This window comes from Saccoglossus kowalevskii, chromosome 21 (genome assembly GCF_978046115.1).
Source record: "Saccoglossus kowalevskii chromosome 21, keSacKowa6.1, whole genome shotgun sequence".
NCBI classification, from domain to species: domain Eukaryota; kingdom Metazoa; phylum Hemichordata; class Enteropneusta; family Harrimaniidae; genus Saccoglossus; species Saccoglossus kowalevskii.
This window is the reverse complement of record NC_140661.1, coordinates 7,020,916-7,033,353: the sequence shown is the minus strand read 5'-3', so window position 1 is coordinate 7,033,353 and position 12,438 is coordinate 7,020,916. Positions and strand designations below refer to the sequence as shown.

Genomic DNA, 12,438 nt, shown 5'->3' with positions numbered 1-12,438 from the left:
TGGTCTATTCATGGAATATACTCGGTTATTAAGCAACATTTTAATGGATACCCATACCCAATCGTAGGTTCCAGTCACACACGCAGTCATATTTACTTTTTTACTAACATGGTAATTAGTATAAATTTAGTTTCGGGGAGAACTTAGCTGGTCGAGGGAGTATTTGCGTTCTGAATTTGTCGGAAAAAAGTGTTTTAAAATTCTAAAATTTGGAGGGACTTCTTAAAACAGGCAGGCATTTGTATTAGTGGAAGACCTTGTCGTGTTGGAAATTTCAACTTGAACCAAAACCCCACAAAATGCACAGAAACATTCGAAAAGAGTGGGGATTCATTTTCGAGTTGTTAGGATTGTTTTTATTTTTCAGTTTGGCAGAACACCCACCCCGAATGTCGCTTGCATTTTCGCCACTGTTACTCATCCTCGGGCGACCGGTGAGCCGCCTACAACGATAGACTGGAAAATTAGCTCATAGAACTGCGTATTCAGGGCGTTTGTGACACCGATTATCTGTTACTTAACCCAATTGAGATGAAGAAATAAAGTTATTTTTGAGTCATGTAGAAAACATGAATGGATAATGGATACATCAGATAACGTTGTGCTGTTATTTGCCCAAATGTGAATAATGATATCAGTAATATAAATAATGGAATACAAGCTTTTCATGTCAATCTCTTAAGGAATTATTAGGAATTACAATATTTAATGATATTTAGTAGCTTCAGAAATCATAAAATAATTATTATAATGTATATAATTGTTGCTTCCTCGGCGGTAGCCGGCAAATTCGACCATGACGAGTCTAAATAGCGCTACTGCGCAAATCTAGAGGGACTGCATTGCTAGTGCGCAACCCATGAAGGTGTCAGAATAAAAACAACAAGTGCAGTGTTCCTTATTCAATGTTTTGTCTGTACAAACTTTGAACAAATTGATTAAAAGAGAACATGGAGAAATTGTTATATGTGATCTTCATAGCCTTACTTGATAGAGGTGAAAGGGATACTAGACCATCAGCAACTTATACAGATTTCTGGGCTGACCCTCCTTAAATCAAATCTCACCAATTCACATGGTCTTATGCTACGTTTTTTGCAATTCAATTTATTGGAGTAAGTATATTAGAAGCTATACCACACGTTATTATGATTTTTCCTTTGATTAGGAATCGGCAATACTCAAAAACCACACACTGCCAGTTCCACCATTATCGCGCTGCCGTTGATATAGGCTTATATAACTAATGGGTTTTCAAAAGGTGACAATGTTCACGTATGAATAGATTTTTATATGAAAATGCTAAATAAAGTCTTCATGAGCACTGGTTGTTTTGTACGTACAATAACAAACACTGCATATACATATTGGTTATTTTACTTTAACTAATATTGTGTGTACACACAAAAATGTTTCCATGAATGACGATCATAAGCTGATGTTGATAAATAATTTGAGTTGTGTGTGCGCGTCGCAAAATTATCATTACGATCTATGCAGCTACTGTGATTCGTGCCTTGGGGTAGGGATGCTACGTCATATACATATATCCCATAATAGTGAGTGGCAATGACGTCATTGTAAAGATGCCACCACCCCCCCTCTAATTTAAAATTCTGCATCTGCCCCTGTTTTTTAAACATATATGCGGCTAGAGTAAGATTCGTGACTGACAAAAATTATACCTACTCAGTTTTACCAAAAGTGCAGGATGATAGCAAAGAATTGTTTCTAGAAAAAAAATCGGTTTTTCAAATTAAATATCAATGGCCAAATGGCCAATATCGTACAGTTAAACCCGTAAAATTGATGGCCTGTGGAGCTTTAAGAAATTGCCATCTATATACAAGTGGGTAATTAGTTGATTCATGAATAAACATAGGACAACAATTTTAGAGCGATTGTATCCCGAAAAGTGAGAGTAAATAACAATTCTTTTCTTAGATAAATTTTATAATGCCAGTGTAGCTGCTAATGCAAAACACTATCCATCATTCTGGTCTCGATACAGATTCACCAAACCAGCGTGAGTGCCAAAGAGTACGTGGCGTTAGACAGGTGGCGTTTATATACAAGTGATTGTACATGTAAATATTTGGACTGTACAAAGATGATCAAAGGTGAACAGGTGGTCTTTATATAAAGATGTTCAACAACACAGACTTGTCTGTAATTGTAACACCAAGGACCAATGCTATCGAATGTCACATGTTTTTTGTTGGTTGAGAAAAGGCTTTAAGACTTTGTATAGGGATGTACCCAAATACACTTGAATTACAAATAGTCATATACCGTGTTGTTGATTAGTCAGAGGCTTCAGTTTCTATATACTGTGCCCAGTGCATTTTACTACTTGAAAGTTCAATTTGCGTAACGTGGTGGTTGTGGCTCCTTGAACGTTTTGTATTATTCTCAGTGTTTCAACACTGAAAGTACTGCAATGACAATGAATGCGAGAATGTGAAATCAGGAAAGGACAGTGTATGTGGTCACTGATTTTGCCAATAATCTAAGCATTATAAATAAATATTATACGAAAGTAAGTTAACAACCCATGTTTACCAGCGGGTTTCGGCCTCATGGACTTGCAAGGCAAAGTGAGTAAATATCACATCAGTCCGCGATCGAGAATATTCGATTGAGTTGGATGGCACCATTTCAATAACTATTACATTTACGCTATTCAACTGCAGCGCAGTCTTCACATAAATAATGCGACATTGTAAATTTCAGATATTTAATTATAAATGTACAGGTTGGTCCTAGTAATGTTAATGATATTTTCAATTACATTTCTTTAGAACCGCAGAACTGTGCATTAGTATACTTAGTAGCTGGAAATAAACATTAAAAGTTACTCTGCTCTGTGTAAGTCTAAGAGCAACTAATTATCGAGTACTATATCCATAGCTAAACAATTCTCTATAATGATTACTCAAAAGTGCACATCAGGCCGAAGACGAGTCACATGATAACAATTCAATGGTAATATCATGTATATTTTATGATAACAGCAATTTTGAAACTCACTTGACTTGTGAAATTATTTTATAAACAAATGCTGAAAATAATATGTTCGCATTATGACATATGCATATCATTAACAGGCGTCTCAGCACAAATATTACAACCGATGTGTTTCATTTATTATCGTGGTAGCTGCTATACTATGTAGTGAACGTACTCATGCTAGTTTTTGGAAATGTGTTGTTAACATTCGCCACGTGAAGAATGGAACAGAGCATGCGTGGATTAATTTATGTTTGTGGGCGGTTATCTCCTAAACCAATTGAAACTTTACCAAATGGAGGGATTAGACGGAAAAAAGGGCACATCAGCCAAACCAATCTTTATAATCAAACGAACTGGTCATATCTGTCAGTAGAACGATCACTTCACTCAAGGCTCTACATACTATTTCACGTTGAAGAGTATTACACCGACGACGGCAACGATGTTGCATTTACTAGTCATCCTTTCGGTTACCAGTTTTACACTAGCAGCCTCACAAACGGTGAGTTGACTTACTTACTAGTATATTTATAGGCGTCTCGCATATATTTATGTTGACACGTTAGCGGTTTTCATAGCGGAATAAAGTGTATAACATACACAAGGAGTTATGTGCTGATGCTGTTAACTGGTGTTCTAGTTATAATGGTTCTGAAACATTACCATGTTACCATATACAAAAAGAGAACCAAAATCAGATTCAAGTGAACAATCGGCAGAGACGGAGTTGTCTCCCACTCAGTTAATTTACCATAATAGTGCTTCCTGGTCAAATTGCAAGTACTGATTTTAAAAATCGATGAAATATTTCTGCTCAGTTCAGCTCAGGCTTTTTTCTAGTGTTCAAAACATTGCACTTTAAGAGGGGATTCAGAAAAGTGAGAGTTTGAATACTGGTTTCAAATTTTGTGTTTTGTCTAAAGTCAGCCTCATCCTGGCCCTCCACTACTTAATAGTATAATATTGTATCGAACTGACTCGTTATACACGCATCCTATCTTATTTATTTTTTGCATAAAACAATGTTTTAATGGTCCGCCAGGAAAATATCTCATTTTTTCTACAAAATTAAGAAAAAAAGAAAAGATCTATTACTATCTGTTGCCTGTTTCCCGCAAATTACGTACTTAATGTTTATGACAACATACATACGTCATCGTTTAATTTGTGTATACGAAGTTTAAATTAATGCATTGTAGTTTGTAGTCATTGTTAATATAAAGGAGACGTGTGCGTTACATGATGAATGACATGCAGTTAATTTTATACGCTGGCATACCCATATGATGTTGTAATGTAACTGAATCCTAACCTGATCATATATACAAGTAGCACCTGGTGCACACGTGGGCGTTGTTTATTCATCGCCGAGTCCACAAATTGTACGATCCAAATATAAGCATAAGATGCACAAGACTCGGACGTGGCCTTGTTATTTAAGCAATTTACAGAGAAAGACATTAAGGCATACTAGTAACCTGGATCTGTGCTCATGAGCAACTCTGCTGTAACTCTTGCTAATTTGTATATGTTTCTTAGCCATGCATGTCCATATCTGCCAGCACGTCATCAGATTGTCAAACGATTTTACCTGGCAGATTGTATCTGTATCTGATTGCTGTTGCCATTCATTGCCATTTATTTCTAATAGCTCATAATTGTAAGTGAGTGGCATATCAAGATAGCCTAGTTTGTAGAAGAAATACATGGTTCTCTGGAATGAGACACAGTTGATTTGCCACCCACTCATAAACAACAGATATAATGATTGGCATTTACCATTATCGAAATGCAACATTTACCTTGTTTACCCGACAGCATTTTACGGGTGTCCAACATCTAGAGCCAGCAAAAACCGCTATCAGCTAAAGCCCAATCGGCTTCGACTTTGGGTTGGGCTCAGATAGAACTGGACCGACGGACTAAAATTGGGCTAAAATCACCTGCTGCAAATCACGCTCCATTCAAACCATGGGATTTCAGTAGTCGACTTCGTTTTAGATGGACGATTGCAGTCTCTCGATCGTGAAAATAAGTGTTGTTCGTCGGTTGGTCTGTTTCAAGCAAAAGAAGAGACTTGTTGATGAACTGACTTTGAACTGAAACTGCGTGTCTCAATCGGTCTCAATGGCGTCTCCATTAGAGGATCGATGGAGACAACATATGTGTAACTAATAACTAATTTCACGCATTTATGTGATGTGATGTCTTTTTGTGTGAAGCGAATATGCTTAATAACCAGTTGATAAGCCTACCGCAAAGAGCCAATCTAGTTGTTGGTAGGTTTTACAAACAACTGCTGATATTAATCTGAATGCTTCCATGCTGACGACTGACGACAGATTAATTGAACAATCCTTGTTCAGCATTTGTCATTGCTGTATTTGTCATTTATACAAACTTTTGGTATAGATATTTCCAAGTAATCCTATATTACAACAGTTATGTTGTGAACTTGAGGAAACGAAACACGGGCGAAATGATACAATCCACAGCCTCAGTGGTTCCACAGAGGGCGGTATCATTCATCTTCATGCCATTGTGTTCAAAAGAGCGGGAATACGTTATTGGGTTAAGTAGGGTTTCCATAGCTATTTATCAATTGTGCAGCATTTAGGCTTGAGAAACTGTTTTTATATAAATCATGTAAATAAAATACGAGTAATATAGCGTATCCTGATTCTTTTCTAGTGTACAATAACTGTTATCGTATTCAGTATTAGTGTATGCGAGGCACCACATTTTGGTGAAAATCACGGCCCGGGGGTCTAAATTCATCCTCTGAAATAATAAACCATCAAGAAGGTCAGAGAAACAAGAGGTGATATATTTAGGTAATGGTATAGCCTTAGCCAATTGTCTCTTTCCAGCACTTTCCAGTTATTGCCAGTCAATTCTTGTCTTTCAAATAAAAAATACTTAGCAAAAATGTATCGCATTCTCTGTATTAGACATCCATCGTTTACAATAAATTACATTAGTCTGATAATAATATGGATATAATCCATGGACAAAATCCCTTATCCAGCTGATACATATGTTTTGACGTCGCTTGTTTTTGTTGTACACCTTGTTGGCAGTATTTAAGCCATTATTTGGCTTTTTAATTGGTGGTAGTATTGCAAGTGATGTTTTATTTTTATTATTAAAACAAATGAGCAAGCTGACGCTGTATATTATCGAAATGAAACAGCAAGCGGCAAACATTTTCCCAGTTATATTGGAAGGTACAATGTAATAATAAGTGAAACAGTTTTACTTGAATAATTTATTAATATTTATTACTGATACTCATTAGCTATATTTTACTGCTCAGAAAGTTGGTGGATAACTATGTGTTCCGGCAGTAAACTTGGTGGGCTCGGTTGAAATGTAATTTCAAACACTGTTTGTGTACAATGATATTTGTTTTGCGATAGTTTCCTTTTGGTTCAAACCGAGCATAATATTCCCTAGACAGAATTCCATAAACGTCTAGCTGTAGTTCTTATACTGTAAGTAAAATGGTACGTCGATTGCATTGATTAATTGCCGACGAATCTTCGGTTGCATGTTGGGTCGGCAAGGGGTATTTTCGTAAGCTGTAATCAATTGTTTTTATTTTCGTAATAATGTAATTTAAATAAATAAAAGACGTGGGCAATGTATAATATGTAATCGGATATTTATTCGTCTGTAATTTGTACAAAGATATTATTGTTTGTAATCGTATAAACATTTTCTGTATTAAATGTCGTAATTCGTACGCAATTTTCAATTTTGATTCTTAAACACAAATTATGAAAAATATTATATGAATGTAAAATGTTATTAGGCATTTGCTATATCTGTATAGTGTAAAAACCTTTTTTTACTGTAAATGGAACTTTCATTTTATTTCCTGTAAAAATGTTAAATGCCGTGTTTATTTCCTGTAACCTGTACCAGCTAACGAACCTTGTCCCATCTTGTAATACTTTCTCAAAATACCAATGACATTCGGCAGAAGAAATTTCGCCTACCACCATGTTGGAGATACATTTGCCACGCAAATAAGTTTATTGAGTTATAAAACGACGAGAATAAAATCGGATGAGTTGTAGAAAATATAGACTCAAATTTAATATTTAAATCAGACACGAAAATGGACAACAACTCGGCTACAGCTGTAATAACAACAATAATCAATGATCGCGGCACTACATCGCCTGTTTCAGTCGAAACATGTAACCCCTTATAGTGTATAGAGAAAAGGGGTTTTATTTATTCAATTGAGTTTTACATAGTAGTGCTACTCATTACTTTTACGTAAATAAGAAACTCTTGGAGGGACGATTACAGAACAACTGTGCAAGATATTGTTTCATTCCCTCAGTTGCGTGCTATTTATGTTTGCATAGCGATTTTGACTGTCTCTGTGATGTCTGGCGCACCTAACATGCATGCGTACGGGAAATGCCCAGTATATGCAACGTTGGCGTTCAGTTGGAACACTACCATTTCACATAAAGAGACACATTCTTGCGTATACTTAAACTGTGTATATCATCGACGAAACAATCATATCATTGATTTAAGCTTAATGTTACAGACATAGATGACTAACTTGAGTGGTAGTTTCGCTGCGCTCCTGTGTATAATAATAATATACGTATACAGGCAGGAAAAACTCACCAGTCTGGAGAGCATCTTAATGAAAAAAAAACTTCACACCAAATATTAATTTTGTGATATAGTCAAACGGCTGAAATCAAGTGTGATTTAGTGACAGGATGTAAGTAAAGATGCTTAACAGTCAATCACAACCAAATATAAGAAACTGTTATGATTAAGTGTATTATTTTAATTATAACGTACCGACGTTTTGTTCCATTTAAAATGAAACGCGACAAAAACAAATGGTCTAATCAGGAATTAATTATACTCAATCAAGTGATCATTCATTAACTAGTAGCAGGTGTTCGTAGTCATTGTTAATTATTTTATATAACCAGATGTTTTTAGATAAAGTATCCTTTTCAATTATAGAAATGAATACAGAGAAAGAGAGATAGTACGAAACACGCGTTATGGCTAAAATGTTGAAATATGACAAGCGCGTCAAATTACAATCGCTGGAAATGATGTGAACAATTCATGAAATTTAGTATTCTTCCGTGCGTCTAAGTTTATTTTCGTTGACAAAATAAAACACACTCTTGAATGGACATATCTGAAACGTTATGTTCCCTAGAACTAAAACCCGACAGGGCGGCTCTCTTGCCTAGTATACCACAGACTATAAAAAAGCGACCCCATCCCACACAATGAGAACTGTTACCAGCATACTATATATAATAAAATAAATCACATCATAGTGACGCAATCTGTATTACTCTTGTCGGCAACATTAGCGTTAGAACCTCTGTTTAATAAGTATGCGTCTATGTATGATATGTTTGTTTTATATATTTTCATTTCGTTTCAGAAAGTACTTCAAACAAGGAGTTACGGTATGTAAATATTTTAACAGAATAATGAATGAATAGATGGATGGGTTCATTAATGAGTGAGTGGGTGAGTGAGTGAGTGAGTGAGTGAGTGAGTGAGTGAGTGAGTGAGTGAGTGAGTGAGTATAATACATTGTTTGTTTTTTTCAAATAGATCCATCTATGGTTGCATTCTGGCCTTTGAATGCAGACCATGGCACCGTTGATCAAATCGGTTCAAATGACGGCCTCCCAACTGGTGTTACAGTTGATAATACAAAACATGGTGATATTTGTAGTGCATACAGCTTCGCTGGTAATAAAAACTCATTCATCGAATTTCCCAACGACGGTGGCTTTGATACACACTATTCAATAACATTACTTGTATACGTTTACCCAACTGGTGCTGCTGGGCCAATATTTAATTTTAAACGAGATGGATGGGGGAGTCATCTGTGGCAAACCGGTGCAAATCAGGAATTTGTTCGCATGACGCGACGTAGCACCCTTTCATTCACTGAAGATCTAAGGGCCGATGTACTCGTCCAGAACGAATGGAATTTTTTGGGAGCAACGTACGACTACAATAGTGGCGAGGAAAAACTATATTTGAAAGGTGTTGTAGTGAATAGTCGTAATATTGGTTCAATGGAAATTTCAACTAATTATGAAGCTCGTATGGGAGTACATGATACTGATACCCGGTATTATAAGGGTTTGATAACATGTATGCAAGTATATAACCGTGCGTTGTCGCCTGACGAAATAATAGAAGCTGAGAAGCTATGTACTAAATGTCCAGCAGGTACGTAAATTCCATCAACAACAGGCTACTTACTCACTGTGTGGTAGTGTTCTAATATCTTTGGATAGTATGTAAATTACAAACAGCATAATCAATATAGAAAAAATAAAGTCAAAAACATCACATGAGACGAATCCAATATTCTATGTCTGTTTTGTACATTGTAAATTCCACTTGTATTCTGTTACTTTCAAATTAAAAATAGACAGTACAAAAGTAGTTTTATTTGTTTCATTAATAAAGTTGTAAGTGGTGATCCTCATTTGACAACCTTTGATGGACGTGCGTATAGTTTCCAAGGTACATGTTGGTATACACTGGTGAAGGACTGCTTAAATACTAATCCTGAATTTGAAATCCGTGCTAATTTTGCTCCCCGGGATGATGTTGACGTTCTGAAGACGAGAACTGTTGCTATAAATGTAACTGTTGGCGATGAAAGCATTATTGTGGACAGAAGCAACAAAATATCTGTAAGTAAAAAAAATACATCGTGTATATTATTAACAGGGAAGGTTATTTGTGTGTTATGACTGCAAAATGTTTGCATCGCAGTGTAAGTTTTGTTTTTAGAACAATCTAAATAAATAATTAGCTATTGGTTTTTAATTATGTTACACTAAAAGACATGTGACCGACAGTACGTGTTTGTGCTAATATTGTATCAATAAAAATACTTGTCAATAAACAATCCACTCTCATATGCAATTGACCTATTTGTGACAGAACATGCTCTGGGTGATCTGACCATCTAGTTGCGTCCGTAGAAAATATGGACCACTCCATTACTGAATATTAACCACCGAGGTCAATTATATCAGGATTAAACTGTCGGGAATGAATATACCTGTATACATTATGTCACGTATTTTGGTTCACTTATGCTTTCTGTACCTTCTGTATTCCAAATGACCCAGTTATTTATTTGTAATATAACAGTATGTATGTAATAAATTTTTTTTTAATTGTTCTTTAATACAAATTATGTATCATCCAATTTTTAGTGTGCGTGTTTGGTAAATGTTGACACTGAAGTTGCCGCCCGACTAAAATGTGCAATGTTTAATAGCTGAATCGAGTAACAAACTGAATTGTTCAGCATCTTTGTCTTTATATGTTTTTACCATAGGGTAATACCAACGATTTAAAGTCCTGGCAAAGAAATATAGATGTAAGCTTCAATAACAATACAGTCATGATATCATTCACGGTGATGGATACAACGTTCACTCTGCACTGGAAGGGAAGGAAACACATCTTCACTGCAGACGTTTCAGGAATAGCATACCATGGGAAAGTTTGTGGTTTGCTTGGCAACGCTGATGGTGATCCTCACAATGATTTTATGATGCCTGATGGCAAAGTGTCTAAAGATGTAAATGAATTTGGAGTGACTTGGAAAGTAGCTGACACGAGGTAAGACGTGATAAATGTGTGGCTCGCTGTCGACACAGTTGAATTCCTACAACTATGCATGAGGCGTATGCTTTGTCGATTGCTTCAACACAGAGTAAAATAAATCATACCAAACACATCAGAGCGAGAGCATGGTGCTTTATCACAATATTTAATTTTTATCCCTATTCATGTATTTCAAATTATTTATGTTTTTTTCAGATGTGAGTAGAAATATCATATATGGCACACATCGATGGATTGCGTGGTTCATTGGAGTGGGTTTGCGATTTGTGATTTTTGATCGAATGAAATATAGGGGTTATGCGAAATTGAACTATTTTATTAGAAATACTCTTTGTTTTTGATCATTGCAATATTTAGCTGATAATTTCATGGTGATACATACTATGTTAGACATTGTAAAACAATATTCAATCCAAGAATACAGTGTTGTGCTGTTTCAATTTATAATATAAAAGCAAAAGCACTTATATATTAGACAACGAGCGTGAAGGTATATTTTATTCATTTTCAATTTCGGGTGGAATGAAGATAGAATGTATAGTAAAATCATGCTCGTTCGATTATTGCTTTAAATTAAAATGCATAAAAGAAATGTAATTTTCTTTTTCAATTTAAATCATTTTACTTACAGATATAACACTATTGTAAGTCACTTAAATAATATTAAAATGTAAAATCATTGAATGAAGACAGGAGACACAAACCTAATATTATCATAGCAAAATACAAACTGTAACATTGTGCACAGTGAGTCGGTAAGTGGGATGCTTCTTTGAAGGATACTTTGGCAGTTCAGAGTAGAAAATGAATAAATTATTACCGTATTACGGAATAGCTAGTTATTCTCGTTTAACGGCCTTGAGTGAGAACGTTTTGTGCCCACGTGAGCACCATCTGGTCAAGTAATAACCGATACATATCAAATCGAATCAAACAATAAAACCGGAGCACTGTAAACAAAAACATGCGAACACGCAAATGGAAAATGTATGAAAGTGGTAAAGAAAAGAAAATTTACATGAAAACATAGATGGAGGAAACAAAGGAATTGGTCATGTTATTTGAATGATGGAGAAACCTGAAGTGGTACTAATAAAGTTTTCTAAACATACTAGAAGATCTCTATGTGAAAATTATGCCGGGATCAAATTTTAACCGCAACTATTTAACCAAGGCAGATTTATGTAGTGGAGTGTTACAATAAACACTGAATAGCTTTGATATGGTATCATTCCGGAAAAACGAAATGTTATTCTTACACAATCGGTGTTTCGTACAACTTCCCATTCTTTCAAACATAGCCATGCTATTTTCAAATGCTTTTGACCAAACAGGCTTTAACACTTGGACAAACATTGGCACGGCATATGTACCTCGAATATATAATGTTTCAGAAGGTATATGATTGTTATAGTAGCATCCTTAGTAACCCTTGGGAATACATGAGTGGTATTCCTTGATATATGAATAAACAAAAGACTAGTAAATGAATCACTCTAATATCTTACTTATATTAATAAATAATCAAACACTATATAACAGAAATACAAGAAAAGAATTTCAGTTCAAAGGTAAAACCTTTGGGCTATGCCTTGATTATATTAGCCAATAAGCGGCTTATTCATAAGAATTTCAGTTTTTCGTAATCGGCGGTGTCGATCTGTGGTAAGGGGTAGTAACATTTAGTATCGCTCATTGTGCATAAGCATTAAGAATAATTAAGTTGTTGATATTTCTCTAACATACAAC

The 12,438-nt window shown here is 35.3% G+C and overlaps 1 protein-coding gene across 1 annotated transcript; it reads left to right on the top strand.

Moving 5' to 3' along the window:
• Window positions 1-3,389: 3,389 nt before the first annotated feature.
• LOC102806167 (uncharacterized) lies at window positions 3,390-11,521 on the top strand. Its single transcript, XM_006818450.3, has 6 exons — window positions 3,390-3,514; window positions 8,459-8,483; window positions 8,635-9,267; window positions 9,511-9,740; window positions 10,397-10,683; window positions 10,885-11,521. The coding sequence occupies exons 1-6, from the start codon at window positions 3,455-3,457 to the stop codon at window positions 10,892-10,894; spliced, it is 1,245 nt and encodes a 414-aa protein (XP_006818513.2). The 5' UTR covers window positions 3,390-3,454; the 3' UTR covers window positions 10,895-11,521.
• The last annotated feature ends 917 nt before the right edge of the window (window positions 11,522-12,438 follow it).

Bases quoted from the DNA above. Each gene is read 5' to 3' on its own strand.
- LOC102806167 (XM_006818450.3), top strand. From the start codon at position 3,455: ATGTTGCATTTACTAGTCATCCTTTCGGTTACCAGTTTTACACTAGCA. The intron at 8,484-8,634 runs GTATGTAAATAT...TTTTTCAAATAG, and splicing joins ACTTCAAACAAGGAGTTACG to ATCCATCTATGGTTGCATTC. The intron at 9,268-9,510 runs GTACGTAAATTC...TCATTAATAAAG, and splicing joins ATGTACTAAATGTCCAGCAG to TTGTAAGTGGTGATCCTCAT.